Source organism: Parasteatoda tepidariorum, chromosome 2 (genome assembly GCF_982258835.1).
Source record: "Parasteatoda tepidariorum strain Cologne lab strain chromosome 2, Ptep-v5.0, whole genome shotgun sequence".
In the NCBI taxonomy this organism is placed as follows: Eukaryota; Metazoa; Arthropoda; class Arachnida; order Araneae; family Theridiidae; genus Parasteatoda; species Parasteatoda tepidariorum.
This window is the reverse complement of record NC_141756.1, coordinates 100,324,406-100,349,595: the sequence shown is the minus strand read 5'-3', so window position 1 is coordinate 100,349,595 and position 25,190 is coordinate 100,324,406. Positions and strand designations below refer to the sequence as shown.

The 25,190-nt window shown below is 29.8% G+C and overlaps 1 protein-coding gene across 2 annotated transcripts; it reads right to left on the bottom strand.

Annotated features, from left to right (window-relative positions):
* Nucleotides 1-3,771: 3,771 nt before the first annotated feature.
* On the bottom strand, nucleotides 3,772-15,483 carry LOC107440805 (proton-coupled folate transporter). Of its 2 annotated transcripts, none has more exons than XM_016053849.5 (6): nucleotides 14,487-15,483; nucleotides 12,668-12,904; nucleotides 9,728-9,811; nucleotides 8,138-8,288; nucleotides 6,678-6,733; nucleotides 3,772-4,136 (listed from the first exon to the last, which is right to left on the bottom strand). In XM_016053849.5, exons 1-6 carry the CDS (start codon nucleotides 15,331-15,333, stop codon nucleotides 4,078-4,080), a joined length of 1,434 nt encoding a protein of 477 aa, XP_015909335.2. In that variant the 5' UTR covers nucleotides 15,334-15,483; the 3' UTR covers nucleotides 3,772-4,077. The 2 variants fall into 2 exon arrangements, with proteins under 2 accessions (XP_015909335.2, XP_087014001.1); XM_087157875.1 differs by having other exon boundaries at nucleotides 3,935-4,133; nucleotides 14,487-15,481.
* Between the last annotated feature and the right edge of the window lie 9,707 nt (nucleotides 15,484-25,190).

Below are 25,190 nucleotides of genomic sequence, written 5' to 3'. Positions count from 1 at the left end.
TCTCCCTACAATTGGCTGAGTATACAACATCATATTTGGCATTATAACTTGGTTGTGCAGAATATTTTCTCCTCAGAAAAGATTATTCTGTCAGCACTTTTGCTATCATGCAGATTAGCAATTTCTTACATTTTTGTAACCTTTTTAATTTTTATGCAGTTGTCAAACCTTGAACTTTTCTTTTGCAGTAAGGTTGAAAATCCATATCTTCATTTAATATAACTAGCATAGTTCTCCAACTCATGTTCTCCTCTGCAGCTATTTTATTAGCAGAACAATGTGGATTTCTTCATATCTTTTCACGAAGTCTTTTATTGCACTATTTAGTACGGCCAGATCTGGGTAGATCATTATTATCCACTAATCGATTTATAGTTCCATACACAAATGTTCTATTAAACGCAAGAGATTTTAATTGATTAAAGATTCTACCTACCTTCAAAAAATACATGATCGAAAAGTTGTTTAACCATCAAACTTTTTGATTCCATCTTTAAACTGATTCTAAGTATTTTGCCATAACCCATTTTACGCCAAGGATAGAAATTTTATAAAATGTAGTATTACTTTCATTGAAATATGTTTAAATTACATTCATTACGACAAAAAAAAAAGTTTCGTGCATGATAAATATTTTATTCAAGAAATAAAATGGTGAGTATACGTATCATTGGCCAGATTAATGAACAATACGTTTAGTTCAACAATTATATTTTTAATGGAAATATTCGAAACATTTGGATGCAAATGAATTTAGTAATTGATGTATAAATAAATCATGCTCCCCTCCCACTTTACATCGTCTGCGGGCCTTTTGTTTCATGCTCACTTATTGTATGTCCGATTCTATCACCTCATACTTCTTTTGGTAGAGCTGCAGACGATGGGCGACCTTTGTCAGGATGAGTAACTTGTAATGCACTCTCACCAGATAAAATGCTCTTGGATTCAGATTTTATAAGGGCAATAACTATATAAGATCTAAAGTGGGCCGAGATAGCCTGGTTGGTAGGGCACTGGGCTCATGACCAAGAGCTCGTGGGTTCGATTCCAGGTCGGCCAAAGGTGACTGATGCAAGTTAAATCTGTCGAGTCGCAAAGTCCTCCATGTTCCCATAACAAATCAATACCTCTGGGAGTACTGATCCAGGAGTTTCCTTGTCTTCTGGATTGGTTCAAAATTACAAGGCTACGGAGTTGAACATTAGAAGTCGTAAACCCAAAAGAATTGGGTCGGCTGTTCAACAACGGTTATAAAATAAGGTCTAAAGTCAATAAGTGATATTTTTGAACTAGTTGAAATTCTATCTAGCTTCCATGAATTTACTATAACGCTATCAACGATGTTTGTAAATAACGGCCATCACCATTTCTTACCTTGAATCTTGCTGAATGCAAAATCGTAGGAACCCAAATTTTTCTTTCCATATTTTTGGAGTCATCCAATATACAACCAGCTATGAAATATCGTGAGCTGTGCCATATGCAAAGAAAACTTTTCCTTCCGAATTTGGAATAAACTATAGGAAGAGTTATCAAAATAAATTTTGTGCTGGTTTTGAAACGCTAAGAACAACGCTCAGCACAATAAAACTCTGCCTCAGCACAATAAAACTCTGATAACAATAAAGTTGCACAATAAAACTTTGAATACTATTAACTTCAATAAAACTCTGAAACATTGCATAAAAGAGGGTTTTCAAATTTTGCCTATTTCTCATGCATTTAGCCAATGGTGTGTTAACGCACCATTAAATTTGAATTCAAAAATTTTAATTTTTTAATAATATATACATATATATTTAAAAATTTTATTTTCAGAACTTACAACTTTAACTCATTATAAAAACGCATAATAAATCTCAAGTGGAATAATTATACAGTTTCAAAAAAATTGACTTTTTCAATAACCGTTTGAAGTTAAAAAAATAAATAAAAAATAGCTTGTTTTGAAAATTTATCAACAGAAAGTATTTACTCCAATTGAATTACTAATATTTTATAGACGTCTTCAAAACCCTTAAAAACAGCCGAAAATAAAAATATTGAAAAACATTCGCCACAGCGTTAATAAAAATGATTTATTAAAAGGGTGTGTTTATGCACCTTTGACTGAAAATGGGTTAAGCAAAAATCATCTGCACTCATAGAAAGTGCCAATCGCAGGAATACTGAGACAGCAATTGTAATTACAATTTTTTTGGAGTGTTACAATATTTAGTAGCCACCCTATAGATGAGTATCAGCTTTTCTTGGAAGTAAAGGTGGCTTGTGTGGGATGCTGACCATATTGCCACAATCATGCCATTGGTCGCAAAATTGTCAAGCCTTAACCTCTACAATCCCTATGGCCCACAATGGATTGCTGTGTGAATGTTTTATTTTAATCATTAAGCAATAATGAGGTCTGCATTTGTATGTAATTTTGAACTCAATTTACAACATAACTATCAACAAAGAAACAGTCACTGCTTCAAGCGCAATTAAACAGACTCTTATATCAATTAAGAACCAAGAGAGGAAAACACATGCTATATATATAAGATAATACAAATTTAAGAAAATTTGTCAAGAAATGTAAAAATAAAATCATGAACAAATATAAAAATACTTTATTTACACATGGCTTAAATCTTTTGATAATTTTTATTTTAAGAGCCCCCTGTTTGCAATGCATGAATATAGTTATGAATCTATTTATAAGTTTCATTTTATAACAGACATTAACATAGATCCCTAAACTTTATGCTACTTAAATACTGCTAAAGATGTGTTTATCAAATACGTTTATATGTTTTACAGTAGACTACTGAGAGTTAAGCAAGTATTTAATTTAATATGTGGAAAAGAATTATTATTTTTATTTTAAATTTTATTTTTAAAGGAATTTTTTCACACAGGGGTGCAGAACATACTCTTATTATTCTCTCTGTTATTTGTACTTCTGTGATTAAGATACTGTACAAATTGTTTGACTACATAGCAATTATGAAATTAAATCTATAAATATGCATTAAATATTTTTTAATTGAATTATTAAGTTTGCTGTTAATGAAAATATATTGATTTATGAATTCTATTTTTCAAGACTATTTGCGATAACACAAATTTGATGGGTGAAGATTTAACAGCTGACATAGAAGATAAAATTGATCCTATTTTCACAGTATGTTTCGTTTTGTGTAAAGGAATAAATTTTTTTACCCCGCAGACGTTACAATAAGATAGATTTACATATATTTATTCTGTGAATTATCTACAAATATAAAAAATAATATATAAAAAAATAATAAAAATTATAACAAGTATCACAGGATTAAAAATAAATCACAAAAGTTATGAATTGATGTCCCCATGGCAGAATCGCAGCAACAAGCCGACTTTATCGCAGAACCTTACAGAGTTCATGCAGAAAGATTTTTCTTTTGAAAAGTAAAAAAATTTACTTTTCTTTTCCACTGAAATTTAGACATAATGTTTTGATTATGCATTTAGATAATCACTTTTTGAAGCGCTCAATTTATGCCGATTGTATTGTAAATCGACGTAATATGTTTTCATTGTATTTTCAGCAGCTATTAAAATTGATTTTCATGTGGTTTTTAAATATCCCAATATATTTTAAACGATATGGGAAATTCGAATCATGCATTTGAGAATTTACTTTTTAAGGTAATAATTCTATGGAATTTTTGGCATGCATTTGAGAATTTACTTTTTAAGGTAATAATTCTACGGAATTTTTGGCAGTTATTGGTATTGATTTCTCCATTTTTTTTATACGACATTATTTATTAAAGCAACCTAAGCTTGAAACAATATTATTTATTATAAGAACCTAATCCGGAGTCGTGATGGCTCAGGGGATAGAGTGTTCGCCTCCCAATGAGGTGAACAGGGTACGAATTAAAAGTACCTTGCAGAAAAATATTAGTGCTAGAGAGTTTTGTCGCAGATAGCTCGAAAAAATTCTGCCACAGGGATTGATGTGAAAAAATCACCAAGTCACGAAATAAATGGCATAAATTAAAAATCAGTAGAATCCTTTTCAGTAGAATGATTTAGACAGGTTGCATACTAATAAATAGAATTTTCATCTGGGGCAACATAGGAAGTTTCAGTGACACTACCATCTGCTGAAAAGAAAATATCATAAAACAATTTAAAAAAAAAAAAAAAATGATAATATATAATAACTGTTTCCCTCCAAAATTATAATATAAAACAATCCTACCAGCACATCAAATTCCAATTCTATAGTTGCCTTTTAGTTTTAGTAGACAGCAGATTGACCAACATGCTTTTTTTTTTACTACAAGCTTAACAGTTAATAATTGTCGAATTTGTAACTTTTTTTATTCTGTTATACCCCCTATTCCTTTTTCTACACACCTTTGCGACTTCAAGTTTCTAAGTCTCATAAATTTAAACAGCAAAGCAAAACGTAACATAAAGTAGAAAAAAAATTACCAAAAATAAAAAAAATTATTTAAAATCGCAATAAGTTTTGAAGAAATTAGAATTCTGAAAGAAAAACTCTGTGTTAAGTTCATAAACAAATGGGGTCCTTTGAACTCCAACACTATGGTTGCATTCCTATAGCCTATAGAGCAATCCGAATGGTATTATTTCCAAATAGTTTAGCAGTTAATAATTCATGAACTCCCTATTGTTAAATTCTTTTTATTTCATTGAAAGTATTTCTAAACATCTCAGTGATTTCAAGTTTCTAAGTCGTGTAGTTTTTCCTCAGCAAAACAAAAAATAACCAGGGGTTGAGGCACTCAAAGCAGCGTTTGCCCTTTACGATTTTAATTTAGAGAGAAATTATAATCATTCAGATTTCAAGCAAGAAAACTGAACTGATATTCATAGGGAAAAACTTTTGAGAACATTTAAACCAGGAATGTCTATATTTTACTTTCTTTCACACAGATATTAAAGTATTTCATTAAATTTAATACAGTGAAACCTCTCAGGGAGCGACCACTCTCTGCTCCACAGTGAAATGGTCGTAAATGGAGGTTGGTCGTTTTTAAGGGTTACCTCCATTGATTTCAAAATGTTATCGAAGGTACACGATTTTTCGCAAAGGATTTTAATTTTAGTTAGTGTCATTTTCTTAGTGCGGAAATGACACTTTTGTTGGCTCATGAAAGCCGGATTGATGAATACAATTTAGCAGAAATAAAAATAATCCCTACTTATTGATATATTGAGGCATAAAAGCAAATTAACCAATTATGAATGATAGAACTATTTCAAATAAATAAACAATTATGTTTTTTTGTTTGAGTTTGCATTTAATTTTATATCATAAAAATTAGTTAACTTCAGAAGATGATAAGAGGTTTGTTAAAAATACTTAGCTTTTCTAAAATAACTTTTTTTTCCCTGCTTAACTTTCCACTCTGAAAATAAATCATTGACAGCCCAGTGCATTCTGACTGCAATATGACGTTGTAGATCACTCTTAGAGATCGTCCAAAAGAGCTCTCTAGAGCCTCATACAAATACAGTACAGAACCCGTTATCCGGAAATCAGAAAACCGGAACGAAATTCGATACATTTTCCCGCCATTTTTGAAAAAAAATATTTTTTTTCCTCATAAGATTTTAGAATTTTTCTTTCTTTTTTGAAAGTTGTTTACCACACCATCATTTTAGAAATAATCATTACTGTATTACTTCTTCGTTTTTTCTTCTTTTTAAGATTATTTCCAAAAATTTTTTTTTTTTTAGTTGGGTTTAACATCGAAAAAAAAACGGCTTTTTGTAGCGATTCAGAAAACCGGAAAAATCAGTTATCCGGAATAGCGATGGTCCCGATCGTTCCGGATAATCGGTTCCCTACTGTATTTGGAATACATTTAAACCAACTTATTTGTAAGATAGTATCGAAGTTGCCCCAACAAAATCATATAAGAATGCCTGGAGTAGTAAAAGTTTTGCGATTGGAAAATGACTCAGAAAACTGGATTGAAGAATAACGAGAAAAAAAGATTCTCAGTACCTAAGATTAAAAATCATCTATACGCTAAATTAATAGCTAAACAGCTTCAAGGTTTCAAAGGTGGGCCAATTTGGTGCTATTATTTTATAAAAAGGAAAAAAATATCTGTTAGAACAAGACCACAGATATGGATCTCGTTGATATGGAAACACAATTACTGCACTCTTGTGAGAGTTACATTGGGTTGACTATACAAGCTTTAATTGCTGGAAAAACTTAAGAGAAAAAAAAGGAACAGCTGATCATACTTAAATAATGTTATAGTAAATGAAATAGTTTAGTATAGTTGGAATATAATCCATAACTATCCCATAGATTATGCATTGAGTGGTTACCATTTTTTTAAAAGACGAAAATAAGAAACATAATTCGTTGTATTTTCCCCAGTTTGTAAAGAAAAAAAATCAAAATTCCCCGCCTTTTAGGTGATTTTTAAATTTCCTGTATGTTCCAGGTTTTCCCTGTTCCTCCCGTGGAGTGGCAATCGCGAAAACCTTCCCCCCCCAAGGTAACTGAAATGCAAATTAGGGTTGTAACTCAATTGCGTCTAGTTATACTATCAAGTGAATCCAGTTTCAATCAAAAACTATAGAAAAAGCTTTTAAAATGATTCTTCAAATGCAATATGATAGATTTGCTATGACTAATAATAGAAAACACTTACCATTTACAACAGTTTCATAGACCATAACATATTCATGTCTTGTAAAATATAGATATCTAAAAGAGAATTAAATGTGTATTAAATATAAACATAAAAATGAAAAAAAATTTATTTTTTTTAAATCAAAACCATATTGCAAGTTTTATAAAAATATAAAGTAACCACTATTTCAATTGAGTGTAGTAATATTTTTTAATTTTTAAAAGCTTCACAAAAATGTAATTAGAACAAGCTAATTTTGATTTAAAAAAATCCTTTGACAAAATACTAAGATAATTGATATTGTAAGAGAAGGAGTAACTGACAAAATTGCTAAGATACTGTAGCACTATGAATGGAATTCTTAAATCTGAAACAAATGCATTTTGAAATCGACAAACGTATGCATTGGGTGTTCTTTTTCATAGGGGAGGGTGTTTATCTGACCATTTAATAATTAAGAAGTATCAAAAAGTACATCATAATTCAGACATAAAAAAAAGCAAACTTAGGGATTATATAATTACATATATACAAATATAAGCGTGCCTGAATGTGTGTGTGTGTATATATATATTAGTTACAATACAATAGTGTGAAACGATTCAGAAACATTGAAAAGAAAATAGAATAAATAAAGCTAAAAATGTAAAATAAAACATATCAAGCAAAAAATAGAAAATAAAAATTCTAGCAAATACAGAATAAAACACAAATTGTAATATATAAAGCAATTAGTGAATTCATATGCACTTCCACTTATCTTTCAAAAAATGATTTAAGATATATTCGTAACAAATTTGCTTAATTACAAATATGAAAATAGAAGCGTAAATAGAGGATGATGGGATCATTTCATGGTACATTCTTAAGGAAGTCCAGAATAGAGTTTGATTTGTTAATTACCTTGGATTGGCCCGAAACTGGATCTACACAAGGTAGTAATATTATACTGGATAATTCTGAGTTTATAATTAATATAATTAATGAAGTTGAATTTTAATTTCAAATTTGATGATTTTAGAATAACCATACTAGATATTGAGTCTGATTCCCTTTGTTGAGGTTGTCATCTTGAGGAGGAGACTTAACAACATATAATTTGTGATTGTAAAGTCTATTCTCCTCTAAGATTTGAGTATTTTGAACAAAGACTGCATTAAGGCCTGGAAATTACAAGACATTCCTGTCAGATGTTTGCTGAACTTTGCTTCAGCTATAAAGCTTTTGAGCTAATCAGGATTTAGGGTATGGGTATATTAGACCTTTAGATGATGTGCCCTGCTCTTAGGAGATGCCCAATCTCTAAGTCAGAGCCAAAAGATGCAATTTCAAGCATGACTATTATTCTAGTTTTAGGCCCTAAGAATATAGGGTGCATATAGGTTTGAAAAAAATAGTGGTTATCAAATCTCAATAAATTAAATAAAGCAAAAAACAACATAAAAATATCTAAGAACTTATTTATTTTAAGGACTTACATGATAATTATTAATGCAATTCCTTGTAAACCTGCAACAACTTCAAAGCACAACCCTTTAAATGAAACCTCTGTAAATATGGTTGTAAGAATAAAAGAACCCAAAAGATAACATAAATTTTGCAGGCTTGCAGTAAAGGCAAATATTTTCCCTGAAAAGCAACAACAATAAAAATTTTATTCATTGTGTGCAAAAAAAAACATTAATTATAAAGTTAAAGAATTAGCATAGATTCAGTAAGAAAAATCTTGGATTGAAACAAACTTTACCCCTTTCCTTTTAACTAAGTTCCTGTCCCCCACAAAAAACCTCTTGACTGACATTTTAAGTATCTTATTAGAAAATTTAATTGCCTGTTAATTTTCTAATGATAAGTATACATATTATCAATGACATACTTGAAAAGTAACTTCCTTTAATTTATTAAAAAAAAATTTAAATAAACTCAGATTTTAGTAAAGAAAGTACAGGTAGGAAAAATAGGCAAAATGATTACGAACTATTTTATGGAATTTCAAATTTCTGGTTGTGAATACATCCCTTTTTTCTTAAATGGCGAGAGTTTGGGTCTATTTCCCATTGGCATCAGAAATTCCAGAATTGCTACTCTCTTATCGTTGTATAAGTTCTGAATTTCGTATAATATTTAAATTACCAGTAATAATATGTTTATCGAAAATTCAAAATATTCTTCTTTACAGTGACATTCATAATCGGATATACTAATTTTCCTTAAATTTTTGCTAATGTCACTGTAATTAAAAATAGTTCTACAAAGATATTTATTATATTTAAAGCTTTTAATTATGTTAAAATCTTTTAATAGAAACAAATTTTTTTAAATTCTCCAAAAATATTATGAAATTCTATCTTATCGAAAATAGGGTTTTGAAAGTTAATAACGAAATATAAATGAGTCAAATTTTTCCTTTTATTGTTGAAATTTTACTCAATTTAGCTTTTACAAGATCGAAACAAAGAATTTTGAAGTGTAAATTAATAAAAGACAAGTTATTAAGATCTCGAAGCTTATATATATATAATTATTCTTAAGGAAGAAAACAAAACCTTTCATTGGTTTAATATTATGACATTAATTAAAAAATAATAATGGTCTAATATTATGACGTTTTTCCATATTAGAAATAAAATTTTCATTTAATTTGTCATTATTAAGAGAGTTTTTATTACTTCCTGATCCCTGTTTACTTCATATTCATTTGAATGTTCATCTTTAACGTGAAAAAGTGAGTAAGTTGAGGAGTTTTAAAAGCTAATTTGTGTATGTTGGAAGGTATTGTTTAGCCCATATGGCAAAATTGTTTTGTATAAAAGCATGTAGTAATTTTCTTTTTGTAGTCTTAAATTGATATCTTTTACTATATCTAAAATATTAATTTTAGCACTGTTAAAATTATGTACCCTTAAAATGATTCAATTCTAGGTTATTGATAATTTTATGGCTGTTTATATCTAAACGATATTGATTAATTCTAATATTACTGGTTTGTTCAACATATTTCATAACACAAAAACAACAGGTTAACATATAAATAATATTTTTAATATTATTATTAGAGAAATGAATACCCTTTTCATCAGCATTAACTGTTTTTGACAACATGGATCGCAAGGCAGGAACAGGAAATTCAGAAAGCATGTATAATGCAGCACCTGCAAAATTCAATGTAAGACATTAATAAAGGAAAATATATAAATTTATTACTTACAATGAAAAATTATAAGTTAGAAGCGAATGAAATTTTTAATGAACAGCCAAGTTCACAGTGCCTGGAGAAAAAAAATACATATTTATAAAAATGCAAATATGTTATTTTTATAAATATGACAATATATAATGACAATATGTAATGATAACTTGATATAATGTAAAGATGATAATTTAAGAGAAGAAACACAAGTAAACAATAAATTTGAAAGACAATTTTCCTTAAATTTGTAATATCTTTCTAAATGAGATGCTTTAGATTTTTCAAATCAATAGTATCAACTAAAATGAAGTAAAAGCATAGTAATACTTTTCTTACACATGCTTTTATCTTACAGATCACAAAAATCTTTTTGCATAAAAGGGGCATTTAATATGCTTTGAAAAAAAAAAAAACTCCAAGTAAAAATGCCATGGATGTATAAGTTAACACCGAAACTTTTTTCTCATTTAGGAGTTCAAAAAGTTGACTTATACATCAAAAGTAGAGTAATTATATTTACGTGGATATCCAATTAGCATAAAAAAGTTGAATTCATAAACCACAAAAGTATTTTAAATTTCGTAAAAAACCTAAATTGAATATATAGCTAAAATTTTCACTACTTAGTACTTAAAAGTACTGCTAAATATGAGATGATTTTCATAAAAGGATTAATAGTACAATAAGTTAAGTTGTACAGATCAAAATCTATTTTTACATAAAATACTGAACTATCTAATTGTAATTGCTAATTACATTTCCACAATGTTATAACACAATGCTTGTCAGAACTCGGACTCCCAGGTTAGTGGATGACCCTTGGCCTGAGGATCAGAGCATGAGGGTGAAAGGAAATGTCCTCTAAGTGCAGTTGAGGTAAAGTATTTTTAAAAAGAGGACACTCTTTCATTAGGTATGGATATATGTGCAGTATTAGACTAGATCAGGGTGTGTAGCCAAATCTTTCAACAAAAAATAAGCACCCTTTAGGTACTTTTTAAGCACTATATACGTTGCAAAATAATTTTAAAAAACTTTACACGATCATGATTAAGTAACTAGTTTCTAACTAAGAACTCTTTTCTTGATTATATTAGCCATTATAAAATGATAAAGAGATTTCGCGATTCGATATCAGAGAGTGGAAAATGAAGCCTGAAATAAAGAATATTAGCGAAATGCAGCAGAGTTGCACATGAGAGTACAATAATCCCACCGAACCCAGCTCAGAAGACGCACATGCGAACTCGCTAGCATTTCATCAAACATGTAAAATGATTTGGGCTTTCATACGCTATGGTCCGACAAAATAGATTGTGGTTGAATGAATTGTGAGAAGGTTGAATGAAACAATACGAAAAGCTCGCTTTTGCATAATACGGGGCAAAAATCGACATGGTAAAGAAAAAAAAATCTAATTTCCGAAAAGGGAAAATTAAACACTTTTTAAAAATACTCAAGGAAAAAAGCACTATTAAGGGCTTTTAAAAAACAAAAATAAGTACCGTTAAGCACTTTTTAAAAGTGCTACATAACCATACAAATATCGAGCGACACAGAGAGAAGGATGAGAATCGGAAAATGTGGCTCCAAGAGTAAATTTTAAAGATACTATATTTCCAGGAATAATTATGTTCCTAAGTTTGAAAAATGTAAAGCCAAGACACCATATTTTATTCAATTTAAAAAATCGCATATTTATTGCAAAATATTTTAATTGCTTTATCTGAAAGGGTGCATTTATAATTTTTATAATTCACATATTTTAAAATACAAAGCCACGGCTCTGCATGTTTTTTCAAAACAAAAATAGCCACATAGAAGGATTTCAATCGTCTATATGTAAAAAAAATCTTTCGTTTGAAACACAGTTTTCTTTTGAGGCGCACCTGTCTAAAGGCAGGCTGGCAAGAGGCCCGGAGGGCCTGAATCCTAAAAAGAATCTAATTTTAATATAGATAATAAAAAGTAATCTAGATTTTAATTTAAAAAAAGGGAAAGATATTGATAGAATTGATAGTATTTGAGTTAAAAATTAAAAAGGATTTTGATTTTATTAAAGTTAAAGTTTTGTTTCTTAGAAATTGTTTAAAAATTAAAAATACAAAACAATATATAATTTTTTTTTTTTTTTTTAAATTTTAGAAGCTTCAAACAAGGTATTTTATGAATGCTAAATACATCAAAAATTAAAATAAATAAAGATTGAATACTTTAAAAATAAAACATTATTTATATCTTATATTCTTATTAAAATATTAATAGAAGGTAGGTTACTGTAATAAAGGGGATAAAATACAAATGTTTTTTTTTCCAATGCGAATCTGGATAATGACCTAGATCATATAGGCATCTGAAGGGCAGATTTGTTGGCCACTCTTTCAGGGGCAATATATTAGGTGTGCCAACGTTGCTCCCACAGTAAGGACAGATAGTACAGAGAAGGAAAAAACATCCATGCCTTGTATGGGATTCGAACCCAGAATCTTTCTGATGCAAGGGCAGTTCCCTAACCCTTACACAGGCCGGTCAGCTAAAATACAAATGTAAATGGTGGCAGAAAAAAAAAGTTAAATCATATATTACATATTAATGAATTTAAAACTTCATAGAAAGTGAGACAAATAATAAAATGCATATCTAAACAAATATAACAAGAAATTACAGAAATTCGAAAATTCCAGATTGTTACTCATATATCTATTTAAATCACAATAACTTTGAACAATCTACAAATAAAGAAAACTAAGCACTTAAATATGCATTGGTTTAAAAAAAAATTATAAGTATGTATTAAATAAGTATACATTATGCTTACAACTATAAACCATGCCAACTGTATAACTCAATCCAAACATAACAAAGCCAGCAATTCTTGAAATCATTCCAAGAGCAGCAAAGATATGGTCAGGTACATGGCAAAAGTAAAGTAAAGTCGGTAATCCAAACAATAATGCTAGTCCTTCAACACCAAATTGAATGGAATGAAATAATGTATATTCCTGGAAAGTCCATCCCAGGGTTTTAACAAAGTAGTATCCTAGAGTGGTCTGCACTAAAATAATAAAAAAAAAAAAACATTGTGTATATTACAGAAAATTTCATTCAAAAGAACCAGCTACAGGTTATATATAGGAAAAAATAATTAGAATAAATATATAGGAAAAAATAATTAGAATAAATATTTCCTTTTATAAACTCAGAGAATTTTGAAGAATAATTTTTTGATTGTACAAAAAGAAGAAAAAGACTAATAATAACAAAAAGATACTTTTTCTCAAATGATTCCTCGCGCTATGCTTAGGACGATGCTTTGACAAGCATGCTCAAAGTGCTGTTGAAAACACAAGAGCAGTTAAAGAAAATAAAACTTAGGTGAGGGAAAAAAATATAAATATTAGTTTAATGAAATCGAAGCATTATTTGAAATAAACAACCTATGAAATCTCATTCCCTCATATTCAACTCCGTACAACATTATTTTTCAATGAAATAACCATTTTTTCTTTCTTGTTCAACTTTTATCTTTTAAAATCAACACTCATAGTAATGTTTCGATGTATTAAGTGAAATTTTTTGGTCTTTAAATTGGTTTTTTATTTAGCAAAAAAGCTTGCAACTCATAATTTATATCATTTTTTTCACTTATAGAAGTTCAGTATGTTTCAGATCAATGGTATTACTATTTGGATATAAACAGTGCACATGTTCTGATAAAACTGCAAAACAAATTTCAGCAATTCAGGTGCCTTGAAGATTTTCAGGGAATGTAAAAAGAAACTATAGAAGCAAACTGAATAAATGTCAAGACGGCACTCTCATTTCTTCATTTAAAGTGAATTTACTTTATAAAAATATATTGATTAGTGTTTTAATTTCCTGGAATGGGACAAAGAAAGAATATATAAAGTTATTTTAATTTCATTTGTAGGAATAAGCTCCAGAAGCAAATAAATGCATATTTTTTCTTTCAATCATTGTAAAGAGAGTCACAATTTTGTAATTTATTTTCAAAAAATCTAAATATAAGTGTTTTAATTCTCCCATATGGGATAGTTTAAGAATATTGTTATTTTAATTTTATTTATGAGAAAATAAGCGAATAATGCTTATTTTTTCAATGTGAGAGAATGACTCTTTTGTAACGTTCACTCTGTAATTTTTTCAAGCAGTTAAAAACAATTAAATACATGTTACTACACTAAAATTATTATTTCTGCACCATGCTACATTTCCTCTAAAAAATAAACAAATTATTAAATTAATAATTAAATTAATAATAAATAAATGCATATTTTTTCTTTCAATCATTATAAAGAGAGTCACAATTTTGTAATTTATTTTCAAAAAATCTAAATATAAGTGTTTTAATTCTCCCATATTGGATAGTTTAAGAATATTGTTATTTTAATTTTATTTATGAGAAAATAAGCGAATAATGCTTATTTTTTCAATGTGAGAGAATGACTCTTTTGTAACGTTCACTCTGTAATTTTTTCAAGCAGTTAACAACAATTAAATACATGTTACTACACTAAAATTATTATTTCTGCACCATGCTACATTTCCTCTAAAAAATAAACAAATTATTAAATTAATAGTTAATTATATAAGTAAGAAAATATTGAGTCATTTACCTGCACTACCAAAATAGATCAAGAATAAAGAAAAAAGCATCAGCAGCACTTTCGTTCGTCGCCCCCCTTCTCGAAATCGAAATACCGTTCTAAGTGAATCACTAATATGTTTCAGATTAAACAATCCAGTTGTGTGAGAATCGAGCAACTGCGCATCCGAGGAATGTTTCGGAATACGGAAAGCTATGTAATTCACAATAAGAGCAGATACAATTCCTTCGAAGATAAAAAGCTGAGCAAAGCTGTTCACTTTTGTGTCATAATTCACATGCTTTAAAAACAATCCAGCTATGTATATACCTGTCGTCCCACCTGTAAATAACATAGATTCTAATATCACTATTCGTTTGGATCGAGATTGCTCGTGAGTAAAGTCGGAGATATAGCCAAAAGTGGTGGCAATAATGCCGACACTGCCAAAGGATAAACCCGATATGACTGAACTTATAATGAAAAACGCAGGGTGAGTTTTGATGTACACAGAGAGAATGCAATTGACTGCAGCTGCAAATGTGCTGCCAATTGGAGGTATGAGCATGGGAAACTTTCGACCAAAGCGATCGCTCCAAGAACCAACAAATAGGGAACTCAGAAAAGTGCAGAAGAAGAGACAGCAGTTGTTATACTTCGACCACATAGCCGCTTCTTCAACAGATTCGGTCAAGTTTTGTTTCAGTTCGTAGCTACAGTCACTAATGTTGACTGGATTGTTTAATTGTATGCACGACTTCACAAAAACCAGTTCCTGTATAGCATTCGATTCCATAAAAATAATCATCATGTAGGAGAATAATATGGGCTCAACGGCCACCATTTTTAATTTCATTAAAGTTGACTTAAACTCCATGATGACAATTAGCACAAATGATGACAATTAACACATGTTCAACCTTCTCACGTTATTAGTTTTGTCGTAAGAAAATATGAAATGGTACAAGAAAGGGGATAAATTCAAGCTGATAAAAAAAAATTAGTAACACTTTTGGTAAATTATCATAAATGAGTAAAGAGATAAAAAAAAATAAAGATCGTTAAATGATTATTAATGGTTGTGAAAGATGACCGGTTGTCTGTTGGTAAAGCACTACACTTAAAATTTATACAAAATTTAGTATTTGCTTACAGCTTTCATTGCAAAATGCCTATTTCGATCAAAATGGGCTGCAGGTGGCGTAAGGCAGAGCTCTCTACCAATGGCAACACTTCGCATACTTTTCCCATTAGCGTACGGAGAGTCATAGAGGAAGGAAGTATGTTAGTTTCTCTCTTGATTTTCATATAGATTAAAATCTTTTAAGTTGGAAAACTATATGGAACTGAAGACTGCATTAAACACAGTTCTAAAGAAAAGCATCACGGAAATTTCAAAATATATTTTTATTAAATAAAAAGGAAAAATATTAAAAAAGGGGAAAATATCGTAATACACTCCTATACAACTGAAAAGAGGAAGAGAGGGAAGGGCCAAGACATGAAACCAGTCTCTCCCCTGATCGCATATTCGAGCGATGCTATCGCCGATTGGAGATCGAAAGTCAAGCAGAACTATATACATATGGCAACATTTCACATGCTTTCACCATTAGCATGTGGAAAGACATAGGAGAAGGAAATGAAAAGTGCTAACGATAAAAGTTCTTCATATTGAAAGAAAGATTTTTCATATAAAGTAGATTTTCTTTCAGTCAACAATGTTTTTTTCTTTTTCTAATTTTTGAGATTTTTAGTTAATTTTGTGTGCACAGTAAATTGTTCATTATATAAATCATTTTATTATAAAATCAGACAAAATTATGTAAACAATATAATGCTAGAGAATTAATTATGACCCTGTCAATTTCAATAATTTTTTTTTTATAATGATTGACTCTATAGCATCAGTAGATGATTTTAAATCTGCATCTATTACAAAAGTGTTTGGCTTTGTGTGTTTGGGAACTGAAAATTTGTTTACAGATAAATCTATAGCATCATATTATAGAATTTTTTGCACCTTCTGCACAATAAAACACACTTTAATTGATTAATAATATGTTTAGTAACCTAGCATTATATTTTTAATAGAAGTATAAGCTGAATTTTATTGTTATTTATTTATTTTTTTTGAAATTCAGAACTAATTGGACATTCACAAAAAAAATTTTTTTTTTTGAATATCTTTTCCCCCGCCTAACCGAAAGTACCAAAATTTGTAAACAAAATATTTTACCTTTTTAGTTTTATGATCATAATGGTCTTAAAAAATTAAATATTAAATTTAGTAAAATTAAATATCAAATCTAAGATTCATGAACTGAAAAGTTTTGTACATTAATTTATAATGCAATATGAATTTAAATAAGCAATTATCTTCTCAATTTATAGTAAAAAAAAGGTTTTAATAAACTTTTTGCTGTTTTGTTTTTCTCCAAATTCCACAAATGAACACTTTGATTACAAATTCAACGTGTTTTAAGGAACACTACAATAATCAATAGAAATTGTTTTTCTTTCAATTTAGATATTTACTATTCTACAGTTGTGTCAAGACATTTCGATTTAAAATACTTATTGTTAACACTACCTGCTTCATAAATTCAAAAAAACATATAATACTTATCTTTTGGAGAGGAGGAGCATAATATATTTGGCAAACTATTGTTGATGTGATCGATACTTTTTTAATCGTCGAACTAGGTACTACTTGTTTTGTGTTAATAGGGGCATTATAAAAGCTACACAAGATACTCATATAAGAGCCAGATATAGCTGCTGTATTAATAATTGCTATTTTACGTGTAAAGACATATAAGATCAAAAATGCTTTAAAAAATTGACCCCAAAATATTTGATATTAAGTGTTATTTTTTTAAATTGGAAATTTCTTTTTTGCTTTCAAAGTTTCTATCCGGACTTTAAATACTATGGACTGCATATTAATTACTAAATTAATAATTACATAATTAAAAAATATATCAAAATCTTGTAAATAGAGCAAGACAAGTGAATTATCTATGACCCAAATTATTTACTGTGTTTAAATTTAAAATACATTGTTCGCATTGTAATTCTTATATCAACCGACAAAATCATCAGCAAAAGATTTAATATAAATTTCAATTATTGCGATTTGTGTTTAAATTTACTCGTAATTTTACCATTTAAATGAGTTTTGTGATATTTATAAATTTTAACAGGTCGCGAGTCAGAAAAAAATTTATATCACACCATAAAGAAAGTGCAAGGTTTATATTTTGCAAGGCTATATTTTGAGTGTTATTCCTCATTTGGTTATATTTGTGTAAAATAGCATCTTTTGTTATTTTTTTGGGTAGCATCATAGCAAGCTTGTGGAGTCACCAGAATTCATTTGTTGTTTATTGTTTTGTTGAAAGTTAAATTGAAAGAACGTGTTATATTGAAAGGACTACACGTATAGACGTGAAAATTAGTCGGAAGTAGTGACCCGGAAGTTTTACTACGAATTTTAATCCTAGAGCCATATGTTTAGCTTTACACGATCAACCATCCGTAAGGGTAGTCCACTATAAGCGTTTTTATAGTTGAATGTGACTTCAATATGTCAGACTTTCTAGATAAAATAATGTTCATTAGTTCATAACAAAGTGCTGAATTTTACTTGATTTCGTCCCATTGTTATCCATATAAATAAAGCGGAATGTATGAGTGTGTGTTAATACTTTTACAAATCCGCAATTTTGAAACGGTCCACACAAAATTTAGTATGCATGCGTTGGAAGACACGTTTACCATTTTGCTGATAAAGATTAGGTGGCGCTGACGTTATTGGTGATCGAAATGGGCTACAGGTGGCGTCGAGAAGAACTCTCTATTTATGGCAACACTTCACATGCTTTCACCATTAGTGTCAAATGTTGTTAATACAATTCTAATGGAACACAAATAGTTCTTTCATATTCATTTTATTTATAGTATTTACAATGAGATTATTTCTGGATTAATATAGTTCATCTTTTAAGCATAACAACTCTTTAGCTACACAGCCATTGCAACAACAACTTATATCAAAGACAACAATCAATCAATAATGGTACTGTTGCCAACACCAACTTACAATGTACAGAATTATCATGACATCCCCCTTTTTACGTTATACAATTATACAACATAATCATTTAAATAAGATGGTGACTTACGAACACGATTACTTTTTCTTTGCACATTACTATTTGATATATGACAATTCTGTGAGATTTGAGAATTTGAAGAACTGTTTAAATCAGCTTGGGAATTGCTAATTATATCATCATTAGGATCTATTTCAATTTTAAACTTTGTATTTGACTGTCTTATGTGTTTTCTGTTACGCCTGAAAACTCTACCAGAACTATTTCTAACATAATATGAACGAGGATAGAATTTATCCTTTGAAATTACTTCAGCAGGTTCCCAAGTCTTGTTTTTGAAATTTAGTATTCTAACATTTTCCTTTGGCTGAAGCTCTGATAGTGTATGAGCAGTTTTGTCGTAATGAGATTTTTGAATCTTTTGCCTTACAATTAACTTTTCTTTAATGTTACTAAACAATTTAGCATTTAACAGTCTGTTAGATATTGGTAGTTTAGTTTTTAATCTGCGATTAAACATCATTTGAGCAGGAGAAAGATCAAGGCCTGAAATTGGGGTATTTCTATACTCCATTAATCCTACAAAATAATCTTTCCTATCTTCCCTTGCCTTTCTCATAATGCATTTTACAATTCCTACCCCTCTCTCAACCATTCCATTACTTGGGGAAAAGTGGGGACTAATAAATGAATAGTTAAAATCCCAATCATTTGCAAATTTCTTGTAAACATAACTATTAAATGGAACATTATCTGAGATAACAGTATTAGGAACACCAAATCTAGAAAAAATAGATTTAAGTTTAATAATTACCTCATCTGCTGATTTATTTACAATTTCACTAACTTCAATCCATTTTGAATAATAGTCCATTACAATCAGATAACTTAGATTACCAAAATCCATTATGTCTACTCCAACTTTTTCAAAAGGTCTATTTGGAACTGTGTGGGGCATTAAGGGCTCTTTACTATTAGCTCTTTTAAATTTTTCACAAATTTCACACTGTGATACTAATTTCTCTATATCAGAATTTATCCCAGGCCAATACATTATATCCCTAGCTCTTTTCTTGCACTTTTCTATCCCAAAATGAGCTTCATGAATTAATTGCAACATATCTTTTCGTAAATTTACAGGAACAATTACTTTTTCATTAATAAATAATATACCATCATTAATATGAAGATCATTTTTAACTTTGTAATATGTCTTTGCACTGTTATCTACATTTTTGTAAGAGTTGGGCCAGCCCTCTTTGATATATCTCTGAACTATTTGCAATTCTGAATCTAATGCAGTTTCATTTTTAAATTGTGCAATTCTCTTTTCACTCATAGGTAGATATTTAGAAATAGTATGAACAATGTTTAACATTTCGGGATCATCACTAATGGTTTCATTTTCAAGAAATGCACGTGAAAGTGTGTCAGCTAAAAACATTTGCTTACCTGGTACATAGTTTATTTCATAATTATATTTTAACAATTTTAATACCATTCTTTGCATTCTAGAGGATATTTTATGCATAGGTTTTTTTACAATTGCCAATAAAGGCTTATGATCACTTTGTATAATGACTTTACGCCCATATACAAAATTGTGATACTTCTCAAATGAAAAAACTATTGCCAACAACTCTTTTTCAATTTGTGCATAGTTCTTTTCACTAGTTGTTAAGCTGCGGGAGACAAATGACACAGGTTGATCATTTTGGATTAAACATGAACCCAGGCCATCTTTTGAACTATCACACTGTATCACTATTTTTTCATTTGCGCTAAAAACCTTTAAAACCGGAGCCTTAGTTAACAATTCCTTAATGTTATTAAATGATTCTTCTTGAGTTCCTCCCCAAATAAATTCTACATTTTCATGAATGACTTCTCTCAATGGGGCAGTTACTTTAGAAACATTCGGTATAAATTTTGATAGAAAATTTATCATGCCTAACAACCTTCGAACTTCAGTTTTTGATTTAGGCGTTGGCATGTTAGTAATTGCCTTAATATGACTAGGATCAGCTTTTACACCCAATTCAGAAATTATTTGGCCTACATACTTTACTTCGGGTACTCTATACTGCAATTTATCAGGATTGAATTTTATATTTAGAGACCTAGCTCTTTCTAGAACTTTAGCCATAATTATGTCATGTGTGGCCTCATCAGATCCCGCGACAATTATGTCATCAAAATAAACCTCGACACCTTCGATATCTCCAAACAACTTTTGATTTCTTTTCTGAAATATTTCAGGGGCAGAGGATATTCCAAAAGGCATTTTATTGAATTTATACCTCCCAAATGGGGTATTGAAAGTACAAATTTCAGAACTGGCTTCGTCAAGTGGAACATGCCAGAATCCGTCTTTCAAATCTACGACAGAAAATATCTTTTTACCTTCTAATCTACTGATTATATCATCAGCAGAAGGAATTTGATAATGCTCCCTCTTTATAACCTTATTTAAATCCCTTGGATCTAAGCACAATCTTAAACTCCCATTAGGTTTTTCAACTATTACAAGACTTTGAACCCAATCTGTTGGTTTGTTTACTTTTGACACAATCCCTTCTTTTTCTAACTTTTCAAGTGTGTCTTTTAGTTTAGGCTGCAATGCCTGAGGAACACGCCTTGGAGGGTGAATTACTGGTATTGCATTTTCTTTTAATGTTATGTGATAAGGTTCATCAGGAAATTCACCTGTACCAGTAAATATATCTTTGTAACGATTGATCAGGTCATTTTTATTTATGTTTATACACTTTACAGAATCAATTCTTTCAATTAATTTTAACCTAGAGCATGCATTTAATCCTAATATTGGTTTAGACTTAACATCAACAATGTAGAATTGTAAAGGAACATTTTTAAGTTTGTCAGTTGAGCAATTAATAACAATCGTACCTTCTGGCTTCAATTTAAAATTACCATATGCTGTTAATGACAAATTAGTTTCACTAAGTTTTGGTTTAACATTAACACTATTTAAAACATACATAGGTAAAATATTAACTTCTGCACCCGTATCAAGTTTAAAATCAACATTAAAATACTTATTGTTTACATACAATGTTATACTTTTCAACCATGTCTCACTTACCTTTTCTGTGTTTTTACCCACAGAATTAGCATAAATTTTTAGTTCATTAAGTTCACTAATGTGTTTTACATGAACAACAGGGTCTTTTGAACATATTTGTACACTTAGATTCTTTTCTGGAGGTACTGTAATCACAGAATCAACGAATACACTTAATTCGTCTTCAGGAACCTTCATTTCATGCACATACTTTGAATTCTGGTGGCACCTAGCTGCAAAATGATTCTTCGTTTTACACTTGGCACAAATCTTTCCATAGGCTGGACACTCACGAGGTTTGTGTTTTCTTCCGCACTTCTTGCAATCATACTCTTGTCCAGACTGTTTCAACTGATTATGCTTGCGATGTTTCTTTACACTATTAACAGACACTGTGCTTTCGTCTTTCATGTTTCGGAGTTGTTCTCTACTACTCTCAGCTGCACGAACGATTTCAATCGCTTTTTCTAGTCCCAGACCAGATTCTCGAAGCAGGCGTTCTTTCAAACCACTGTCCCTAATTCCTAGGACGATGCGGTCACGAATTAATCCATTTTCTTGATCGGCAAATTCACAGGTTGAAGCTAAAGTTTTAAGTTGAGTCACGTAGCATTCTATGGTTTGTCCCTCTTGCTGGACGCACGAAAAAAATTTATAACGTTCATAAACGACATTCTGCCGTGGTGAACAATAATCCTCAAACTTCTTTAGGACATCTGGATACCTTTCTTTGCTTTCAGGAGACTCAAATTTGAAAGTGTTGAATATTTCAAGTCCTTCACTTCCCAGTAAATTCAGCAGGATTGCGATTTTAATTTTATCTGCGCGTTCATCTTTTTCTGTGGCAAGCAGATAATTTTCCAGCTCCTGTTTCCATTTTCTCCATTTCTCTTTAACATTTCCACTGGAGAACTTCAAAGGAGCAGGTGGTCGGAACGCATCCATGGCAAATCGAAAAAAACGTGGATTAGACTCGATGGAAATCTGATTTCATCAATTTCCTTTCTGACACCATGTCAAATGTTGTTAATACAATTCTAATGGAACACAAATAGTTCTTTCATATTCATTTTATTTATAGTATTTACAATGAGATTATTTCTGGATTAATATAGTTCATCTTTTAAGCATAACAACTCTTTAGCTACACAGCCATTGCAACAACAACTTATATCAAAGACAACAATCAATCAATAATGGTACTGTTGCCAACACCAACTTACAATGTACAGAATTATCATGACAATTAGCGCGTGGAGAGTCATAGAAGAAGGAAGTGCATTAGTTTTTGTGTCAGGATTTTCATATAGAGTAAAATCTTTTTAAGTCGGGAAACTATATGGAACTGAAAACTACATTAAACATAGTTCTGAAAGAAGGCATCATGGAAATTTAAAAAAATATTTTTATTAATTAAAAATGAAAATTATTAAGTAAAGGAAAAAATATCGTAGTACATTCCTATACAACTGAAAAGAGGAGGAGATGGAAGAGAGAAGGGCCAAAGGCATGGAACCGGTCTTCTCCCCAGATGGCGTATTTGAGCGTTGTGATCGCCCATAGGTTACATGTGCGTATATAGGTGGTCTTCTTGTTCTTGAAGTGCAAGTACCCAATAGTCGATATTTTTTTTCAAACTCAGTTGACATTTTTTATATTTTTAAGAATGGATATTATGTTGCGCCAGTTCAAAATTAAAATAAACTTTATTTATAATAACCACAGTGTTTTTATTTCTGAAATCCTTTATAACTAATCCCTTATAACTACACCAAAAGCTTCCAGTCATATTTTTTATATGCTAAAAATTCCTATTTTCTTTTTCAAATTTTTGCCATTAGTACTTTCAATAAGACAATTTTGACTTAGGATTTTTAAAAAATTAAAATATTTAACTTACTTTACCAGAAATGCATTGTTTTTCTAAATAGTCAGCTAAAAGAACTACTTTTCCCCCCCATCACATCTTAAACATAAAATGAAACAAAGAAATCGGCTTTGTTTTGAAAGCCCAAATTTATTTGCGATTATATTCTAAGAAAAGGCTGATCTCGCGAGGTGGGCATTGCTGCTGTCCTAATTAGTGATCAACAACCTTTTTACCTGTTAAGAAAATAGTTAAAGACACCTGCTTTTATCAATGCGCGAATAGATTCTTGAGAAAAGCGATTGTACTCAGTGCCGGATTAACCTATAGGCACACTAGGCACGTGCCTAGGGCCTACGAAAAACTTGGGAGAAAAGAATTTGTTGACAAAAATAATTTAGCTTTAAAAACAACAAGTGTATTTTGCTCAAAATTATGAAGATGCAAATAAAACTATAATATTTTTCGGTAATAAATTATTTTGCAGAATCTTATGATCTAATATATTACTTTTTTGCGATTTTTGGATTCAACGAAATCTTGTAATATGCTGTCGAATTCCAAACTACGAAAAATGTCGTATTCAATAGACATAAGTGCGAGCGATGCCAAACGATCTTGATTCATTGTTGAACGCAAATAATTTTTTTATCAATTTTAATCTGGAGAAAGATCTTTCTCCTTCTGCATTTGATCCAAGAATCGACAAATATATTCTTAATGTAATGTGAACGTTAGGAAAAGTATTCACAAGTTTATCTTTAATTTGAGCCTTCAACATTTCTTGTGCAGTTGTTGCAGCATTGTTGACGTGAAGTGTTTACATAGTTATCGATCGAACTAATCATAATGGTATTATCGATATCAACTGCAATATTGGCAGTATGTCGGTATTGCAGATAAAGTTCGATAAACAAATTTGTAAATTAAAATCCATATTAATGAAAATGTAAAAAAAAAATATGCAAGAAAATTTTAGCATATATTTTGAAAAGAGGTAGGAGTGGGGAAGGAGGGGAGAGCCAAAAACGGCTATGCCTAGGGTCTACGAAAGGTATAATCCGGCTCTGCTCGTACTATCAATAATTTATAATCTCATTTTCCTTTTATAAGAGGCCTTTTAGCTTCTAAGAACATACAAAAATAAATAAATAAAAAAACCAAACTTAGTAAAAAAAAAAAAAAAAAAAAAAACGCTAAATGATTTGAATAAAAAAAATGGTTAAAAGACAAAAGAAATGCTTTATTTTTATTCGATTTTTAATATCATTAAGCAAAATTTATTCTCGAATTAAGAAGTCTCTTAATTTTACGTTTATCTGAAAAGTAAATTACGGTGGGCCATGGTCCACCATGTAAGCACGCCTATGTTGGGCAGTAATGACTATACAATTGCATTACTAAACGAAAATAATACAGTTAATGAGGTAATAATATAAAAATTTCAAAACAAAACGTATGAATAATTAAAAATAATTAAATATGTAAAAAATAAGCAAAAAATAAAAAAATTAAAATAATTATTTGAGCAAAAAATGAACTTTTTATATTTTTATAGATCAGTCAATGAATAAATTAACACACACGTTTGAAAAGTTTATTGTGACTGCAAGTATTTAGTTAACTATTTATCAGTTTTCCGTCAAAAATCATACATATCGAGA